The 19,297-nt window shown below is 31.5% G+C and overlaps 4 protein-coding genes across 6 annotated transcripts; 3 read left to right on the top strand and 1 right to left on the bottom strand.

Annotated features, from left to right (window-relative positions):
- Window positions 1-168: 168 nt before the first annotated feature.
- LOC115880668 (actin-related protein 2/3 complex subunit 5-C) lies at window positions 169-964 on the top strand. The gene is made up of 3 exons (XM_030897949.1): window positions 169-399; window positions 487-559; window positions 615-964. The coding sequence occupies exons 1-3, from the start codon at window positions 260-262 to the stop codon at window positions 852-854; spliced, it is 453 nt and encodes a 150-aa protein (XP_030753809.1). The 5' UTR covers window positions 169-259; the 3' UTR covers window positions 855-964.
- Window positions 965-1,051: 87 nt separating this feature from the next.
- LOC115880667 lies at window positions 1,052-16,699 on the bottom strand. 3 transcript variants are annotated; one of them, XR_004049920.1, is made up of 10 exons: window positions 16,423-16,699; window positions 16,172-16,325; window positions 15,963-16,115; window positions 15,613-15,845; window positions 13,432-13,654; window positions 12,437-12,559; window positions 7,816-7,997; window positions 7,558-7,606; window positions 1,715-1,952; window positions 1,310-1,568 (listed from the first exon to the last, which is right to left on the bottom strand). XR_004049920.1 is itself a non-coding variant. In XM_030897947.1 (9 exons), the coding sequence occupies exons 1-9, from the start codon at window positions 16,557-16,559 to the stop codon at window positions 1,080-1,082; spliced, it is 1,932 nt and encodes a 643-aa protein (XP_030753807.1). In that variant the 5' UTR covers window positions 16,560-16,699; the 3' UTR covers window positions 1,052-1,079. The 3 variants fall into 3 exon arrangements, 1 of the variants encoding a protein (XP_030753807.1); XM_030897947.1 differs by lacking the exon at window positions 7,558-7,606 and having other exon boundaries at window positions 1,052-1,568; XR_004049921.1 differs by lacking the exon at window positions 1,310-1,568 and having other exon boundaries at window positions 1,855-1,952; window positions 7,558-7,627.
- A 267-nt stretch (window positions 16,700-16,966) lies between these two features.
- LOC115880665 (28S ribosomal protein S18b, mitochondrial) lies at window positions 16,967-17,996 on the top strand. The gene has a single exon (XM_030897945.1). The coding sequence runs from the start codon at window positions 17,114-17,116 to the stop codon at window positions 17,675-17,677; it is 564 nt and encodes a 187-aa protein (XP_030753805.1). The 5' UTR covers window positions 16,967-17,113; the 3' UTR covers window positions 17,678-17,996.
- On the top strand, window positions 17,630-19,104 carry LOC115880663 (pyridine nucleotide-disulfide oxidoreductase domain-containing protein 1). The gene has a single exon (XM_030897944.1). The coding sequence runs from the start codon at window positions 17,677-17,679 to the stop codon at window positions 19,063-19,065; it is 1,389 nt and encodes a 462-aa protein (XP_030753804.1). The 5' UTR covers window positions 17,630-17,676; the 3' UTR covers window positions 19,066-19,104.
- Window positions 19,105-19,297: the final 193 nt, after the last annotated feature.

Below are 19,297 nucleotides of genomic sequence, written 5' to 3' on the forward strand. Positions count from 1 at the left end.
TATTTTTGACTATTGGCAACACTGACAGTATTAATTTTTTGGTCGAATCATATATAAATCGAAAAATGGGACTCCCATAGATTAACAACATTAGCGCTATAAAATAGTTTAATATGACTACGGAGCCAGCAGTTTAAAAAAACGAAAAGAGGAACCAGAAACATAAATATGACAAAAAATGACAATCTTTCTAACCTGAAAAAAATAGGTGTGTACTTTTGTAAATTTTTGCAGTTTGTGAGTCAGAAAAGTGATCAAAATGGCCAAAAACACTTCCAGTTCGGCCTTTAGAAAGATAGACGTAGATCAATATTGTGAAGATAATTATAATGAGGAAGAAATTGAGCAAACAGGCCCACAAGGACCGGACGAAAACGAAGTGAAAAACTTGATACAAAAATATCCTTTTTATCTTAATTTAAACTGATTTAAACTCTCTTTTTTTAAATCTCTTATTGCTAATTATACTCCTTAACTTTTATACACAGGAAAACTACTAGATGCGTTAAGAATAGTTCTAGTTAATGCCCCTTTAGGGAGTAAAAATCAACAAATAAAGGTATGTAGTTTCAAAATAATTTTTAAAACGGTTTATCTTATTTTTTATTCTGTAGGAAAACGCTCTGAATTTGACTTTAAGAGTTCTGTTATCAGTAAAGCCATCACAAATCGAAGAAGCTGTCAATTCTTTAGATTCTGATCTCTTGGATGTCTTAATGAAATATGTATATAAAGGCTTTGAGAACCCATCGGAAGGAAGCAGTGGGCACTTGCTTGTCTGGCACGAGAAAGTGTATAATGTTGGTGGAGTTGGATGTATTATTAGAGTTTTATCAGACACTAGAAGGGTTTAACTACTGAACCTGTTATTGGATGTATGCAATAAGTGATAGGATATGTATGTAAACGAATATTGTTTTTATATTTAAGTATTAAATACACAAATAGAAATAGACCAAAATAACTTTAAAAGTCTTATTTGGCCTTATAATTTTATATATAACTTGAATTAGTGTTAAAAATGGGTTTAGAAATTTATTCAAGGAAACAATATGTTGAGAAATTATATATTTTAGGGATCAGTTTTTACAAAAACAATATTTTCGTAAGAAAGGTAAAGTTTTCTCCACACATCTCGCCTGTCTTCCATACATATTTGTTCTGCTAATATCACTGATTTTTAATTCCATTTTATCACTTTGTCGGTAATGCTTAATAGAAGCTTCAAACAAAGACTTTCCGGGCATAAATAACGCTTTGATTTGATATAGGTCAGTTTTAATATCCATTGTTGCTGATAGATCTGCAACAAACCCATCAATATCAGCATTTCTACTGAATTTCAGTAACATTTCGTTAGGCGCCAACTTCATAGCCCAAATAATATTAGACAAGGAAAGTTTTTCACATATATCTCTATGCACATTAGTAAAATTGTTTATCGTATGAACTAATACTTCTCCTAGTCTATGAACAATAGGATTTGATAAATCTATATGTTTCCAGTCTAAACAGGCACACCAATGGGGTTCTATGTAAGCATGAGCACATGATCTCTCTTCAGGTATCTGAAAAATAAATTATTTTTAGTATAATAATAAATCTAAACTTGTTCATATAAGGGGAAAGCATTGAATGAATTGAATCTAAAAACAAATTTTATAATTTTATTGCTGATACTTTTCAGACTACCCATGTATACACCAATACTAACTTTCGAAAATAATGAAACAGCTCTCTGGTTAATATCAGCAACGCCAGTATGTTTCAGGTCTATAATATCCTTTAAGGTCTCATAAATATCAAAAGGCGTAACCAGTTTGTCCTCGTTGAGTTTAAAATTCTTGTAAAGATGCGGGTAGTTTTTTTTAAACCAAGGTGGAAATGTAAAGGAAAAAAATGGTAATCTCTCTTCTTGTTTCCCTTGTATTGTGTTTCTAACATCTGCAAATCTTTAAATAACGTTTATTATTATAGAGAAATCACAATTTTTCGTTTTTTTTGTTAGTGACAAAGCATAAAAATAAAAAGGATTAAAAAGCTAAGAAATACCAGTGCAACATTATTAGGCAGAATTACAGAATGTTTCATTATGTTTAAAAAAGATCCTGTAGACTGAATGAAGAAAATTAAACAAAAAAAAAGTAATTTTGCCTATAGCCCCGTCTACAAATTACGTGTTACCTGTCAGGTATGAGGAATTACAGACAAGTGTATACACGGTTTTATCAATCACGGCATTGTGTTTAGTGTTGTTGAAAAGACGAAATGGAATTTTACTAGCAAATTGTATTTATAGTTTAAATTTTATTTGTAAACACGCAAAGTTAAGAGCTCGAACACACTGACGACCAGGTCGAACCGGCCAGGCCGCTACTACCTCTAAAACCATTAAATCAAATGATACAGCGCACACTAACGTCCCTGGCCGTCCGTTGGTCGTTGCGACCAGTAGACTGCACTAAAATATTATTTTCTGCCGCTTGTTGCCGGTTTTCTTCCAAATTAATAATTTTTCACACAATATTTTATTTTCTATAAGATATAGTGTTTTAGTGTAGTTTTTGCACACGTGCAGAAAATCTAAAGAAATAGTATACAGACTGGATCAAAGGGAAACTTAAATCTAGTCCCTTTTTTATCAAGGGTCGATTCTAGTAAAAATTCAAAACATTTTTATATGACATACTCTATTTATGGTTAGTATGATACCTTCGAGTTTTGATGTTAAAAAATAAAAAAATCGTATTTAAGTTTTTCTACAACCACTTGTTTTTTTTTATATTAAATTAGTATTTTTATTTGTATTGCAGTCATGTACAAGGAGGACAACAGTATTTTAAATATTATATTTAATTTGACGTTTTTCGAACAGGGTCCATTAGACTATATTTCTACTAGGTACATTAGTTTTAAAAAAAATAAGAGTAAAAGTAACTTAAACATTCATAAAAATAGAAGTATTTACTGTTGTAGATTCTCAGTAACAATAAAAAAGAGGAATTTATATTGTAAACATTGAAATAACTGGAAGCTAAACTTTCTACCTGCTTATATTTAGAGCCAGTGTTTGACGACCTTTTTTTACGATGGCCCTAATATGTTTACTTCTAAAGTCGATAAGAGCTATCAGCAGAAGTCCATATGAGTAGAAAAAGAAACAGAATATCTCCCTTTTGTCGGTCGCGCGTACACAATGCTTTTGTTCGGCCTATTTGTTCTGCTTGTTCGCGCGTGCTCGATTTGTTCGGGCTAAAACGCGTAAGTCGGGACGCACCTTTAGAAACAATACTGTTTTTGTCCTTTATTGATATAATGCTGAAAATCTCACGAGTTACATGTCTCACTCTACACATATTAAATTACATAGACGTAGGATGTAGAATATTCTGTTATGAAACGACTGATGAAATAGCAGGCATCGCGGTTGAAAAACATGGAAATAACGACGTTATCGTGTAGTCGGGGTTGATATTTTACTTACCCATTTACCACACCAGTATTTATTAACGAAAATCCAAGAATATTTTAAATGCATTATTTAATATTCGAACATTTAATAAGCTCATGAATAGTAACTTCGCTTTTAGTTAACTCGGATATTTTAACATTCTGAGACTTAATTCTTTCTGAAACAATATTTTCTAATTGATAAAACGTAAAAATCGTTAGATCTGACAACCCTGTTGAAACTGGCCGTTCATCTGGCCGCAGTTATAAACGCAATACATCCGGCCAGCCGACCGCCAGGTCGTTGCGACCTGGTCGTCAGTGTGCGACCTTGTCGTCAGTGAGTTCGAACTCTAATTCTGAAATTATTATCGTTTGGTTATAATCATCAAATATAAAACTTGCATTCAAAGAAAATCTATAAAATAAAATAGTTAATTTTTATAAACACTTCTGCGTTAATCCAACGAAGACCAATTTGTCAGGAGTGATTTACTAATCAATAAATTTGTGCCTGACGGACAAAAAATGCTTAACGTTTCGGGAAGTATATCTCTTCCCATCGCCGGAAGCAAAAAAAAAACAAAAAATATACTACTTAAGAACAGTTTAGTATTTTTAACAGATACGTCTATAAAAACCGTCGACGTTCTGTTAACAGCGCTTTCAGATGGAACGGACCGTCCGCGACTTCGAGCAAGTACCATGAGTTTATATGAACAATTTCACATGGGTCGCGTATTAGTCTAAGAGCTGGCTACATAAAAAACCTTATCATCGTTACATGGCTAATTTTTTGTGTGAAGTATCCTTTTGTGTAGCCATTATGAAATAGTTATGTCTGCCAGCGCGATCCCGGGGCTTAAAGCGAGGGCGGCCAATCGAAAGGGTGAAATTTGGACATTCATAAAAATAGAAGTATTTACTGTTGTAGATTCTCAGTAACAATAAAAAAGAGGAATTTATATTGTAAACATTGAAATAACTGGAAGCTAAACTTTCTACCTGCTTATATTTAGAGCCAGTGTTTGACGACCTTTTTTTACGATGGCCCTAATATGTTTACTTCTAAAGTCGATAAGAGCTATCAGCAGAAGTCCATATGAGTAGAAAAAGAAACAGAATATCTCCCCTTTTTGTCGGTCGCGCGTACACAATGCTTTTGTTCGGCCTATTTGTTCTGCTTGTTCGCGCGTGCTCGATTTGTTCGGGCTAAAACGCGTAAGTCGGGACGCACCTTTAGAAACAATACTGTTTTTGTCCTTTATTGATATAATGCTGAAAATCTCACGAGTTACATGTCTCACTCTACACATATTAAATTACATAGACGTAGGATGTAGAATATTCTGTTATGAAACGACTGATGAAATAGCAGGCATCGCGGATTTGAAAAACATGGAAATAACGACGTTATCGTGTAGTCGGGGTTGGATATTTTACTTACTCCATTTACCACACCAGTATTTATTAACGAAAAATCCAAGAATATTTTAAATGCATTATTTAATATTCGAACATTTAATAAGCTCATGAATAGTAACTTCGCTTTTTAGTTAACTCGGATATTTTAACATTCTGAGACTTAATTCTTTCTGAAACAATATTTTCTAATTGATTAAACGTAAAAATCGTTAGATCTGACAACCCTGTTGAAACTGGCCGTTCATCTGGCCGCAGTTATAAACGCAATACATCCGGCCAGCCGACCGCCAGGTCGTTGCGACCTGGTCGTCAGTGTGCGACCTTGTCGTCAGTGAGTTCGAACTCTAATTCTGAAATTATTATCGTTTGGTTATAATCATCAAATATAAAACTTGCATTCAAAGAAAATCTATAAAATAAAATAGTTAATTTTTATAAACACTTCTGCGTTAATCCAACGAAGACCAATTTGTCAGGAGTGATTTACTAATCAATAAATTTGTGCCTGACGGACAAAAAAATGCTTAACGTTTCGGGAAGTATATCTCTTCCCATCGCCGGAAGCAAAAAAAACAAAAAATATACTACTTAAGAACAGTTTAGTATTTTTTAACAGATACGTCTATAAAAACCGTCGACGTTCTGTTAACAGCGCTTTCAGATGGAACGGACCGTCCGCGACTTCGAGCAAGTACCATGAGTTTATATGAACAATTTCACATGGGTCGCGTATTAGTCTAAGAGCTGGCTACATAAAAAACCTTATCATCGTTACATGGCTAATTTTTTGTGTGAAGTATCCTTTTGTGTAGCCATTATGAAATAGTTATGTCTGCCAGCGCGATCCCGGGGCTTAAAGCGAGGGCGGCCAATCGAAAGGGTGAAATTTGGACACTAAAAATATTATAAGGTACACGAGTTATAATTGCTAAAATAGCTTTTATTTATTATTAAGAAACGTGGAAAATTGTTGGCAGACATTTTTCTGGTCGCTAAAATGCCGACAGACAACGCGAAAGAGGCATGAAATTTTAAAAATTATCTCGAAAATTATTAAAAAATGAAATTTGAAGAATGAAAAAAAATATGGCATACATGCATGCCGATTGGTGGAATCTCATATTTATTTATTTTAAAAGCCGTATGCAAAAGGGCAGACAAAAATATCGTGGCTAAATCAGCTGCAGACAGTTATCAAAAGCGCGATATTACTCTAGCGCTTTCAGGGAACGCTCGCCGCCTCATCCATTTAAGTATAGATAAATCATGTATACAATTATATTATAAATATATTTTTTTGTTATTTCAAAACAGATATCATACATTTACTATTCTGTCTTACCTATTTGTATCTGACTCGTCGTACTGCACATCCCCGCTCTCACAAACGAGTCTTCCTCTGAGTCGATATCTGCACCGTAAAATTTTTATAGACTAACAGGTATTATGTTTCAATTGATAACACGGCCAGCGTTTCCTGAAAACGCTTATACAGGGTGAGTCTTAAATAAGTGAAAATACTTTTAAGGGTGATATATTTCGACCCCAGGAACACGTCTGAGTTTTTTTTTTCGCATAAAAAGATGTAGAAAATCGTGCATTATTTTTTAATTTTCCTGTATATTTAAAAAACTTCTTAGAATTGCCTGTTCACCGCAAATTTACCAGCGGTATAATTATTTCTTAACCTACATATCATGCTTACGGCTTTACTCTATGGCTACGACACTAAAATAGTGGATGCAAGTACAGAAAAAACAGGTATCTCACAAAATTATTTAAAAATAAATCAATTTCTTTTTTAATTTTCAAACTTGAAAAACTCGGCTATTTTCTACTTATTTGGAAAACGGTAAAAAGAAAATATATTTCTTTTGTCGAGATCTACCAGCTCTGAAAATATTTGCTTATTCAAGATTCACCCTGTAGAGTAATATCACGTTTTTTATAACTCTCTACCACTGATTGAGCCACGATTATTTTGTTTATCCTTGTGCATGCGGCTTTTTAAATAAATAAACATGACATTCCTCCAATCGGCATGCGTTCCATGACAATTCCTCCATGTATGCGTATGCCATGATTTTTTTGTCAAATTCCATGCCTGTTTCGGGTTGTCTGCCGGCATTTTAGCCACGAGAAAAATGTTTGTCAACAGTGTTACACGTTTCTTAATAATAAATAAAAGCTATTTTCGCAATTATAACACGTGTACCTTATAATATTTTTAGTGTCCAAATTTCACCCTTTCGATTGGCCGCCCCCGCTTTAAGCCCCGGGATCGCGCTGGCAGACATAACTATTTCATAATGGCTACACAAAAGGATACTTCACACAAAAAATTAGCCATGTAACGATGATAAGGTTTTTTATGTAGCCAGCTCTCCGTCTATATGCTCCGTCCGGATGATTTCGTCCGAATGTATTATATCCATATGATTTTTAGTAAAATTACTTATATTTTTTTCAATGTAGACAAAATGGCAGATTTGTTGTAAGATCTTTTGGATCTCGTCAGATCTCTACAGTTCAAGTAAAACGCTTCGTTTTTTCGTCTACACAATGTTTTACTTGATACATTTTGACTGAACAGGTAACACTGACCGGTAAAACGTTATGTAGAAGGGGCTTAAGAATGTCAGAAAATACCATCACCAATATTATAAAAAAAAACTAAAATACCTGAATTTTGACACAATTTTGAACAACCCTAGTGGTTTCTCTGTATAACCTAAATTAAAACCAAATATCTCTGAAAGAAATATAATGATCTAAAATGGATTTTTTTAAATGTAACAAATGTTAGACACTTCCAATATTTTCCTAATTGGTTTTATTAACATTTTATTACATAAAAACTAAAATGTGAACGACTACGGCAGGTGTAACTGCAAATATAATTCTAAAAAAACTGCTGTTACTGTTACAATTATGTCTTACCTATGACCATGATCAGCCATGATAACTAAAACTGTGTTATTCAGAGCACCTGATTCGTTCATTTCTCCTAGCAGAGCAGCTAAATCTTGGTCAGCTACCCCAATTAGATTGTAGTCGTCATGGGATAGCTCTCCATGGAATCCGAAAAGAAATTTCGGTTTTGACTGATATACACTAAAAAACTAAAAGTTTGGTTGTTTTTAATGTGTCGGGTTCACAACAAAAATTCTTAAATATCTCGAGAACGGGCGGACCGATTTTTATGATCTTTGAATTCTCTACAGTGTTGTTCACCACATACGACAAGGAGTATTGTAGCTAAACGATTAGATTTTTACAAATTGTAAGTTTTGGGTTCGTTGAAAGACTATTAGATCTACAATTGAAAAATATTTTTACAAGAGAGAGTGTCCCAAATAAAAAATATTAAAGTTGTATTTTTTTTAATGGAACACCCTGTATATTATTACATTTTTAGTTTCTACGATTAAAATAAAGGTAAATTTGATTAAGGTTTATGACACTTAAACCTTACCGTTTTTGAAATATTTTCAATTTCGTGAAATCGCAGTAGAAATTTTAAGGCTTCATTTCTCCAAGGATATCAAAGTTTTTAATACTAAATATTTACTGAAGTTTATTTATTGATCAGTTATTATATTGCAATAATAAAAATAATACTACCTCATACAGAGTGTCTAAAAATTTATTTAAAATAATTTCTAGCTTTAAGCGGCAATAACTTGTTTAATTTAAATGGAACACCCTGTATATTTTATGAGAATCAGATGCACAATTTAATTATCTATCAAATTGTGTTATACTATTTTTTACATATCCCTTCAAGTTTTCGTAGAAAATGCATTTTCTTAAAATTTAGACTTCATTTATCAATATATCCATGGAATATTGACATTTAAGATAGTTTTTAGCCCATTTGTATAAAAAATGAAAACTATTTAAATCTTTATAAAAGAGTATACCATTAATTAAATATACCACCATTATTTCCACCTAAATATTAATTAATTACACACTTAATTGTGTTAGTTAATAAATTATTCGAAATAAATGTGGATTTGAATCAGAAATCAATATAATAATAAGTTATCGACAATATTAGTCTTAGACTCTTTAAAAATTTGTTACATCTTTAAAAATAATCTAAAATGTCAATATTCCATGGGTATATAAATGTAATAAATGAGTATATACTAAGGACTGACAAAGGTTAGTCTTGGGTCGAGATTTCCGTATGTAAGAAGAGTACAATGCGTTTATAATGTACTGAACAAAGAGAGGACCGTAGGACCGTAGGGGATATAGCAGATTTGTCTATTATCTATTGTTCTAGGGAAAGGTGTACATCATGCGTTCAGCTTCACGATTTAATTACGTCTCGTGATACTTAATTTGTTTATTTATTAACGAGTCGTTGTAATTTTCCCTATAGCTTGAATTTTTTTTAAGTGCAAGCTGGAAACACTTGCATTTTTGGTAAAAATAAATGGAATTGAGTGGGTATTCGATAGTGGTCGCGCTATTAGAACTCAAAAATGAATTCAAAAATCGATATCCCGAAATCTATTAGAAATAATAGATTGTAGTTTTTTCAAGAACTTTGTTAATATTTCTGCTGTATTTTCATTGTAGACTTTGTAGTATGTGAAAATCTTTGCTGTATGTAAAAATTACATTGCTGAAAATTGCTATGCTCTAAAAGTAAATGGATGGATTGTTTACAATTTTTGAATGGAAAAAACAACCTTTTCGAATTTTTCTTATGTAAACATATTGTAAAATATCCGATCTTGAAAATAAAAAGAGTTTCAATATCTAAAGTGGTTCTTGAGTTATGGCCTGCTATGTGTTAAAAATTGAGTTTTTAAATTATCGCGATTACTGACGTTTTCTCGTTATAAAAAACTGACACCCTAACGATATCCTTATAATTCCATTTCAGATGCTCAGAAACATGTATAATTATTTTATCTAGTTATCTCTTGAAAAAGTCTTTTAAAAATAAGCGGTTTGCGATCGCGATTTTACTTTACTTGATAGGGAAAGGCGTATCCGCAACGCCGCAACAGCACACCATCGCGCGTCGCGTCGGTCGGTCGCATTTCTCTCGCTCCGACTTAATAAGATCCCTATGCGATTTACTTCCACACATGTAAATGCCGACCCAAAAGTAACAGTTGCCAGCACGGTATGTAGTATAAATGAGGTCTAAATTATAAGAAAATGCATTTTCTACGAAAACTTGAACAGATAAGTAAAGAATGGCATAATACAATTTGATAGACAATTAAATTGTGCATCTGATTTTCATAAAATATACAGGGTGTTCTATTTAAATTAAACAAGTTATTGCCGTTTAAAACTAGTAATTATTTGAAATAAATTTTTAGACATTCTGTATAAGGTAGTGTAATTTTATTATTGCAACACAAAATTTAGTAAATAGAAATACTTCAGTACAATATTTGGTTTTAAAAACTTAAATACGCCTAGAGAAATGAAGCATTAAAATTATTAGTGTATTTTGACAAAAACCTAAATATTTCAAAACGGTAAGATTAAAATGCGGTAAACCTTAATCAAACTTACCTTTATTTTAATCGTAGAAACTAAAAATGTAATAATATACAGGGTGTTTCGTTTAAAAACACAACTTTGATATTTTTAGTTGGGACACTCTGTATCTTGTAATAATATTTTTAAATTGTAGCTCTAATAGTCTTCTTACGAACCCAAAACTTACAATTTGCAAAAAATCTAATAGTTTAGCTTAATACTCTGTGTCGTATGTGGTGAACAACCCTGTGTATTTAAAAAACGCTCTATATTAACCTACATTTGCTCACAAAATTTTAATACACACTATCAATATCCTAGAGCCTCTGCTTCGTATACCAGGCACCATCCTGTATTCATCTCTTTAAAAAAAATTGGCGCCCGGAGGCACGTATAGCCGCCCATACTAAAATATGTTAATAAAAAGTTGGTAGGCAGTTCTTTTAGTTTCAAAGTAAAGGAATTTTTCCAATTTTTTCTATCTCGAAAACTGCGACTTTGTCTGATTTTGATGTTATTACAAATTTTGTTGCAAATATTATTCCTAATCTTAAATTGAAAACCGCGTTTCGCTAGCTACTGTAATTTTGGAGTTAAGATTTTTTTAAATTTTTAACCCCCTCCCATACCCCCTTACCAATCCCCCACCCCCACCAAAAACTAATGGTCAGGATTCTCGGGTACCACAATTAGGGAATGCAATCCCGCAAATGCGGGATCCCTCTGTGATTCCGCGGGATCGAATTTGCGGGATTTACCGTGCGGATCGACACCAGGGGATTCCCCTTACGGCTTGGCCATTAAAAATAAGTGAAACAAACAGGTTAGTTGTTAGATTTCTTTTTGGCATGCGTAAGCGAAGAAAAGCGTTTAACTAGTACTTGTGGACAATTTCGTCAAATAAACTGCCGGACATAATTATCGGGACAAGAAAAATTTTGGGGTAAATTTAAAGTTGAATATTTCTTGAACTAAAAAAGATTTTGGGATGCGGTTTGGACCAGGTTTTAGATGCATCTGTTGTGATTAAGATACTATGTGGTTTTCGAAAATATATTTAGCGAATTCTCGTATACAGGGTGTTTTATAAGAGTGTGAAAATTTGGTTAAGAATCTTTTTTACCGCAAATTTACAATTTTTAAAAAATCGAAATTTTTACAAAGTACGACTAATCTGTATTGAAATTAGAAAAAAACAATTTGATCGGGTTTTTATTTTTTTTTTATTTTAAGGAAAATACGATGTTTTTTCGAATAATATGCATTTTTAATCATACGATGGTCCTAAATGGTACAAAAAGCTTTGTACATTCTGAATATGCCAAAAAATTATTAATATAGAGTGTACCTAAAGGTAGATAACTAACACAAGTTGAAAAAAATCTTCAACATCAGAATAATATTTTTATTTATAAAATAAGTAGATAAATTATAATAAAATTTAAGTTTATTTAATATTAAATATATTTTTTGAACACCCTGTATACATCGGTCCAAATTTCTGTACAGCTAGAAGATACACGCTATATTAGTACATTGTGAGCCTATGCAAAATGTACAATGCCTTTTGTACCATTTAGGACCAAATGTATTATTTAGGACTATAAATGCATATTTTTCGAAAAAAAAACTCGTATTTATCTTAAAACAAAAAATTGTACATAGTTAAAATTTCGATTTTTTAAAAATTGTAAATTTTCGGTAAAAAAAATTCTTCACCAAATTTGTACACTATTATAAAACACCCTATATACGAGAATTCGCTAAATATATTTTCGAAAACCACATAGCATCTTAATCACAATAGATGCGTCTAAAACCTAGTCCAAACCGAATCCCAAAATCAAAGAGAGAAAAGAAAAGCATTTATTGTTTACACTCCCGCAATTTTGCGGATCCGCGGGATTGATTGCTTTAATCATATAGGTCATTTATGACCCAAATAACTCATTTTGAGTGAAATTAAAAAAACTTTTTTTTTGCCGATCCTAATAGCCTACCATACCTATTGGTATGGTCGACTAATAATTAATTATTAACTTACATCTCTAACCATATTGAACATAACTTTATGGTTTGGCGTTTCTCCAGCACAGTATTTTGGCCAACCATTCTGTTTCGCCGACGCCATAAAATATGGTCTCATGTAGTGATCTGCTGGAGCCTCCTAAGCATATTTTTGTAAAAAATAACAATAATATTAAGTAAAAACTTTGAATAAGAAGACTAAGGAAGGAGCATATCAAAAATCTAGAGTCCACCGCGATGGGACTCAAATATGGCCGACTTAAATTCCGGTTTATCAGTGCCGTTCTAATTTTATTTAAAAAATGTAAAACTACGATGTAGGGTAGACTCAATAATTTTTTATTTATTTTACGTTGTAAATAAATGTTGGTAGTTATTCAAATTGTTATAAAAACATATTATTATAATAAAAATAGATAAGTTTTAATAATTATTTATTAACACAAACATCCGATACGCTACTGAAGCAGGTAAGTCAAATTGACGTATCTACATTCTTTGACATCTAATCTTTGACAAGTAGTAAATAACAGCAAAAATGCAAGAAAAAATATATAACTAGTTAATTTAAGTGAATTTCATAAATGATCGGTTTACTACACGTATGTGTATATTATATAGTCACTTACTAGCGAACATTATTTCACTCGATTTTTGCCGAGATCTACCGCACGCTACACAACCAACTATTTTAGAGTCTTTTTCGATAAATCGCGATAGTGTCACTGTTAATTTAAGTTCTAATTTACATCTAGATTTACTACCTTACATACAACTATCAGTAGTAGAATAAATAATAAATAACATAAAATAAGCTCCGTAAAGACTGACAAATCCACAAAATTTCAAATCAAATTCAAATGTGTCAAATGAATCGTCAAACAGAACTGTCAAGGATCCCCACCATCCCCACCCTAGAGTCCTTTTTCCGCCCACCATGCATGAATACATAGATAGCATTATGCTCCTTTCTTAGTCTTCTTATTCAAAGAGTAAAAATAAATTATTAACCTCAAATCCATTCAATCTGTAAGTAAAAGTGCCTTGATCGGGTAGATCTTCGAAGAAAGCCGTTACATAGCCGACGTTTTTGTAATCTTTCCATATAAACGGATAAACGTCTACATTATGGGTGCCTTCTAATCGTTTCCTAGTGTCTGGAAGTTCAAGTTCAGTTTTTCCTGTTAGCATAGGAATTAGAGCCTGCGGAGTTCCATCGCCCACTACGTTGTATCTGAAAATATTTACTTACTGAAAGTTACAAATTAAAAATACGTATTTTTAATAACATGTATTTCTATGAGTCTACTATACAAGGTGTCTCACTGCGAACTACTTCGATTGACATATCAGAAAGGACTTTTCAAAGTCGACAGTATTTTGATTTTGGTTCACCGTATAATATATGCAAATATTTGTTGTAGGGAAACAACAAATTAATTTTTAAGGCCCCCATCATACACTGGTTATTTTACACGAAAATTCAAATTACAAATTTTCATTTTTTTCACGAAAAAAATTAACTTGGAATAGAAGTATACCGGGTGCGTCTCAAAAGTGGCTCACACCTATAACTTTTTATTTTTTCAGATACACGGTATACCACCCTAAAAAATATTTGCTCTTGTCTAGACACACTCTGTACTTATTAATACGCTTTATCAACAAAAAGAACAAAATGGTGATTTATATGCATTTAAAAAAATATCTACTTTGAGTCTATTTCATTGAAATTATTTCTCTGCAAAACACCCGGTATAACTACAGCAAAATAAACCCCATAAAGTGCAGGTGATAACATAAAAAGCATTACTAACAAAATAAATAAATATATATATATATATATATATATATATATATATATATATATATATATATATATATATATATATATATATATATATATATATATATATATATATATATATATATATATATATATATATATATATATATATATATATATATATATATATATAATATATAAATTGGAGAATGATGTAAAATTCCGTAACATCCTGTGTATTTATTATAAAACTAAATAACTTAATCATAAATCATTTTAAGTTTAAAGCTTATTTCATTGTGAATATGAAAATATTATTTTTTCGAGTTTAATTGGGAGAAAAGGGCGTCACAATAGCCTTTGAAATGGCCTATAATGCCTATATATTTATATGGAAAAATATTAAAACTGTTTCCAGACACGTCAATTTACAAGAAAATAAATTCAGTAAAAGTTATTTTTTGAAAACACTGAAAACAGTTGTATCTAACATACATAGTATATACCGAGCGCATCTCAAAAGTAGCTCACCCCTATAACTTTTTTATTTTTTCAGTTAAAAAACGAGATTTGGTATGTTAGTATATGACATAAATAAGGATTCATTGATCTGTTCAATTGTTATCGGTCACTTCCTGTTTCACCGGAAATAACTACAATTTTCGATTTTTAAATGGCACCCTTTGACATTTTCACCCCAAATGACCCCCCATTTGACATATTATATGTCATTCTATTCAAAGTGTCATTTTCTATCGAATAAAGTAGAAATATGCCGTGGTGCCATTTAAAAATCAAAAATTGTAGTCATTACCCGTGAAACAGGAAGTGATCAAAACCAAATGAATACGTCAATCAATCTTAATTTATGTCATATACTAACATACCAAATCTCGTTTTTTTTATCTAAAAAAATAAAAAAAGTATAGGGGTGAGCCACTTTTAAAACGCACCCGGTATAGGTCACTATGACGCCTTTTTTCATATATCATAGGATATGAGGACTTCTATTTTACCTTCCACGAACTAGTTAAAATATTAACTTTATTATTTTATAGCTTTAAAAATATGATTTATGATCATTATTATTTATAACCAGGCAATGTTTACAAAAATAATGTAAACGATAAGAGCGATGAAGTTTTTTTGAAAACGTCTGAACACTGTTTCACAATTATTGGTAGGATAAGAATTAAAAAATCCATAAATTGAATATGATTTCTTCCAGTTTTAGTGACTGTGGTTTCTATTAGTTACATGAAATTGATGATGGAATTTAGTAACAGGAACTATAGATAAGCGATTCTTGATATTTCTAAGTTGTTTAGTGCAATCTATATAACTTATCAAGGCATACTACATTGCAAATCATGCATATGACAGATTCTCTATCATTTAAAAGTTACCCTTGAAGGACAATAGCATCCAGAACATTAACTAAGTAATCGTAGCTTTTCGGAAGTTTTCTTATAAATGAGTTTCGAGAAATCGAATCAAAACCAAACAGTAAAACGTTCATTTTTAAGGAACTACTGGACATTTCCTCCCAGTTGGCTTTGTCCCAAATATTGTTATCTATTCTGATACCTGTTAAAATTGCAGACCACTTATAGTCTGCAGATTTACACGAAACTTTTACCTAAAATACATAACGAAATCCTACTGTTTAGTTGGATAAACTACATAATATACTACGAAATATATAAACATCCCGTTATTGTCAAAGATTTTAAGAAATTACTAATTTTATACTTACCACATCACTTTGCTCTAATTTATAATATTCACTGGAGTAGAATGTTTCACCGTCAATTAATTTAAAATCATTGACGCGAATTATATCAGTAAATGAGCATTTAATGGGGCCGTATTTAATTTTGGCTTGTTCCCGTATAACACATTCAGAACCCTATAAATACCTACATAATTTAATAACAAAAGAATATATAATTATTCAAAACTTACATGACACTTGACCCAATCTATTCCAGATTTTGTGCAATCAATTGGAGCAACGTTTTTTATAAATTTCATTATTTCAGGAGCATAAACCGGTAAAATTGGTTTTTTACAAGATATATTACTAGCCTCTTTTTTTATAAACAAATTAATTTTTTCTCTAAAACCATCAGAAAAATTAAAATAATTAAAAATCAAAACCAGCTTGTCTCGTTAAAATGGTTTTAAATTAAATATTCATAAAAATTTGTACTTACAGTCGCGCTTTTCGATCAATATCATTTATTAGCGAGTAATGAAACCAAAAGAATAAAGTGCAAAGTGTTATTCCAAAAATAACCAGCACATAAAACTTTTTCTTGATCATCCATATACACATTTTTATAAAACCCATAATAATATTTAATTGAGTATTAAAAAATTACATACCGGAATCTATAAAGTATTTGAAAAATGTATTTTAAAAAAATTGATAAGACCCGCCTGACACTATGTAAACATCAGAATTTGTTTTTGTTCAGGCAGTTAGGGTATACAACCTATTAAACTCTTTAAAAGGAAAAATACAGTAAGTTTGATATATGATCATCATATATATTAGTTTTATAAAATAGTTGTTGATTGCTATTAAATATTAAATGGATATGCAATAAAGTATCTAATGACAATATAGGTTTGATAATGGAGTAATTAGTAATAGATAAATATTTTACTTGTTATTTGGAAATAAAGTATTTTGAATAGTCATATATTATAGCCATAGAGAAGTTGTTATTTGACAAATTATGTTCTGCAACCAGTTATACACATGTAGTTTAGGTTTAGATTAGACCTATGGTAGACTCTAGGTTTAGAATTGTGGTTTAGAATTTAGAATTTTAGAACAATTTACAATAGCATCAAGATCAAATTCCTTCTTTTCTTTTAACAAATTTAATAGTTAAAAGTATGTTATCTCGCCTTGTTTCTCGAAGATTTTTTACCCAAACTATTCCATCCTATAGGCATCTTACGGTCAGTGCTCCAATATATCAAATAAAAGCTGATGTTGATGCCGATGCGCCCAAAATTGAGGTTAGAGAAATTAGCAAAGACAGAACTGAATCGATTAGTGTAGAGACTAGTGTACGATATTTGAAAAGTACTGCATACGAACAGACCTATGGAAAAGAGCCTGTGTGGCATCGTTATAGAAGAAATCACAAAGGATTATTTCCTCCTAAAAAAACCAGGAAGAGTTGTATAAGAGGGGGTCAAGTTGCTACAGGAAACCCATGTCCTATTTGTCGTGATGAATATTTAGTGCTGCACGAACAAAATCTTGAATTATTAGAACAGTTCATATCTCCACACACAGGCGGTATTTTAAGCTATAACAAGACAGGACTGTGTCAGAAGAAACATCAACAATTAGAAATCTGTGTTAGGCGAGCATATGACAAAGGGCTGCTAACGTTTGATGTGCCCTTTAGAGAATACGATTATTCTGAATATTATTCAAAGAAGAAATAATGTTAGCTGATTTTGTAATTGTAGGGGGAGGTATAGCTGGTGTTTCTTGTACTGAAACATTAGCTTTTCTCGCACCTGAAAAATCTATAATACTTTTAAGTGATTCAGCGTTGATTAAAACAGTTACTAATTTGCAAGCTATAACAAAAACTCTATGCCAGTTTGATGTTGAAGAACAGTCGAGTGATTATCTTACTCAAAAGTATAAAAATGTCACTGTTATTCATGATGTTCTGAAGGAAATCCAGGATGAAAGTAATTATATAAAAACCGGAAAAGGAAAAGAAATACATTATAAATCTTTATGTTTATGCATGGGTGCAGAACCAAATTTAATTCCACAACATCTACAATTTCCAGATCAGATAATTGGTATTCGAGATACTGATTCAGTTGACACTTTCATAGAAAAGCTGAAGCACTCAAAGACAATTGTAGTTGTAGGCAATGGAGGTATTGCTTCAGAAATTGTTTACAAAATTCAGAACACTGAAATTCATTGGGTTATAAAAGACAAGCATATTTCAGCAACCTTTGTCGATCCCGGAGCAGCAGAATTCTTCCAAGATTCTTTACATAGTTCTCATCCTAATGAACAAGTAGTTAGCAAAAGAATGCGTTATAAAGAGGATGAATATAATAAATCTGGAGCAGCTCTTGGACCTGATTGGTACAAAAATTTAATGATATCCGGAGCAAATACCAATACCTTAGAAAGAAAAGTTAACATCCATTATGAGAATGAAATTAGTACAATTTCTGGCTCAAAGGACCGTGCTCTGGAAGTACTGTTAACTGACGGACAAAAAATATCTTGTGATTTAATAATATCAGCTACAGGTGTTACGCCAAGAACAAATTTCAACACAAAAAATAAATTACTTCTCTCAGAAGATGGAGGAATCAGGGTTGATGATCATTTAAAAACAAACTTAAACAATATCTACGCTGCTGGTGATATATGTTCTGCAAATTGGCAGTGGGCTAAGCATTGGTTCCCTATGAAATTATGGACCCAGGCTCGACAAATGGGATGCTACGCAGCTCAATGCATGGTCGGGCAGTTAAACAAAGAGGAAGTTTTGCAAGATTTCTGTTTTGAGATATTTACTCACTCAACTAAACTGTTCAGTTATAAAGTTATTCTTCTCGGTCTGTATAATGGACAAAAGTTGGATAATAAATACGAGATTTTAGTGAGAACTACTCCCAAGATGGAATATATCAAGTTTGTCATAGAGAATCATAAGTTGCAAGGAGCTGTTCTAATTGGCGACACAGACTTAGAAGAAATGTGTGAAAACTTAATTTTAAATCAGATTAATTTAGAACCTTATGGGGATGATATTTTGAATCCCGATATTGATATAGAAGACTATTTTGATTAGTTGTTTTGTTATATTGGTAAATAAAAGCATTTAATCTTATAGATTTTTGTATTTTCTTTAATTTTGTCCACTATTGCATAAAAAGAATAAACATTAATACTTTGAGGGGAAACTATAGTGAATCTCATATTTAAAATAATTATTAGCAAAATTTAAGTATGACAATTTTATATGAATTTCTAATTTAAAAGTTTATTATATTTCTTACTATGGAAGAGGCTAGTTTAAATAA

The sequence above is a fragment of the Sitophilus oryzae genome, unplaced genomic scaffold, assembly GCF_002938485.1.
Source record: "Sitophilus oryzae breed Bouriz unplaced genomic scaffold, Soryzae_2.0 scaffold_1640_pilon_pilon, whole genome shotgun sequence".
In the NCBI taxonomy this organism is placed as follows: domain Eukaryota; kingdom Metazoa; phylum Arthropoda; class Insecta; order Coleoptera; family Curculionidae; genus Sitophilus; species Sitophilus oryzae.

What these genes read in the sequence shown, in the direction of transcription:
- LOC115880667 (XM_030897947.1), bottom strand. Translation starts at nt 16,559, where the DNA reads ATGGGTTTTATAAAAATGTGTATATGGATGATCAAGAAAAAGTTTTAT. An exon ending in TAGATTGGGTCAAGTGTCAT is followed by an intron (nt 16,116 to 16,171) that starts GTAAGTTTTGAA and finishes AGGTATTTATAG; the next exon opens with GGTTCTGAATGTGTTATACG. An exon ending in AATTAGAGCAAAGTGATGTG is followed by an intron (nt 15,846 to 15,962) that starts GTAAGTATAAAA and finishes TATGTATTTTAG; the next exon opens with GTAAAAGTTTCGTGTAAATC.
- LOC115880665 (XM_030897945.1), top strand. Translation starts at nt 17,114, where the DNA reads ATGTTATCTCGCCTTGTTTCTCGAAGATTTTTTACCCAAACTATTCCA.
- LOC115880668 (XM_030897949.1), top strand. Translation starts at nt 260, where the DNA reads ATGGCCAAAAACACTTCCAGTTCGGCCTTTAGAAAGATAGACGTAGAT. An exon ending in GTGAAAAACTTGATACAAAA is followed by an intron (nt 400 to 486) that starts ATATCCTTTTTA and finishes ACTTTTATACAC; the next exon opens with AGGAAAACTACTAGATGCGT. An exon ending in GTAAAAATCAACAAATAAAG is followed by an intron (nt 560 to 614) that starts GTATGTAGTTTC and finishes TTTATTCTGTAG; the next exon opens with GAAAACGCTCTGAATTTGAC.
- LOC115880663 (XM_030897944.1), top strand. Translation starts at nt 17,677, where the DNA reads ATGTTAGCTGATTTTGTAATTGTAGGGGGAGGTATAGCTGGTGTTTCT.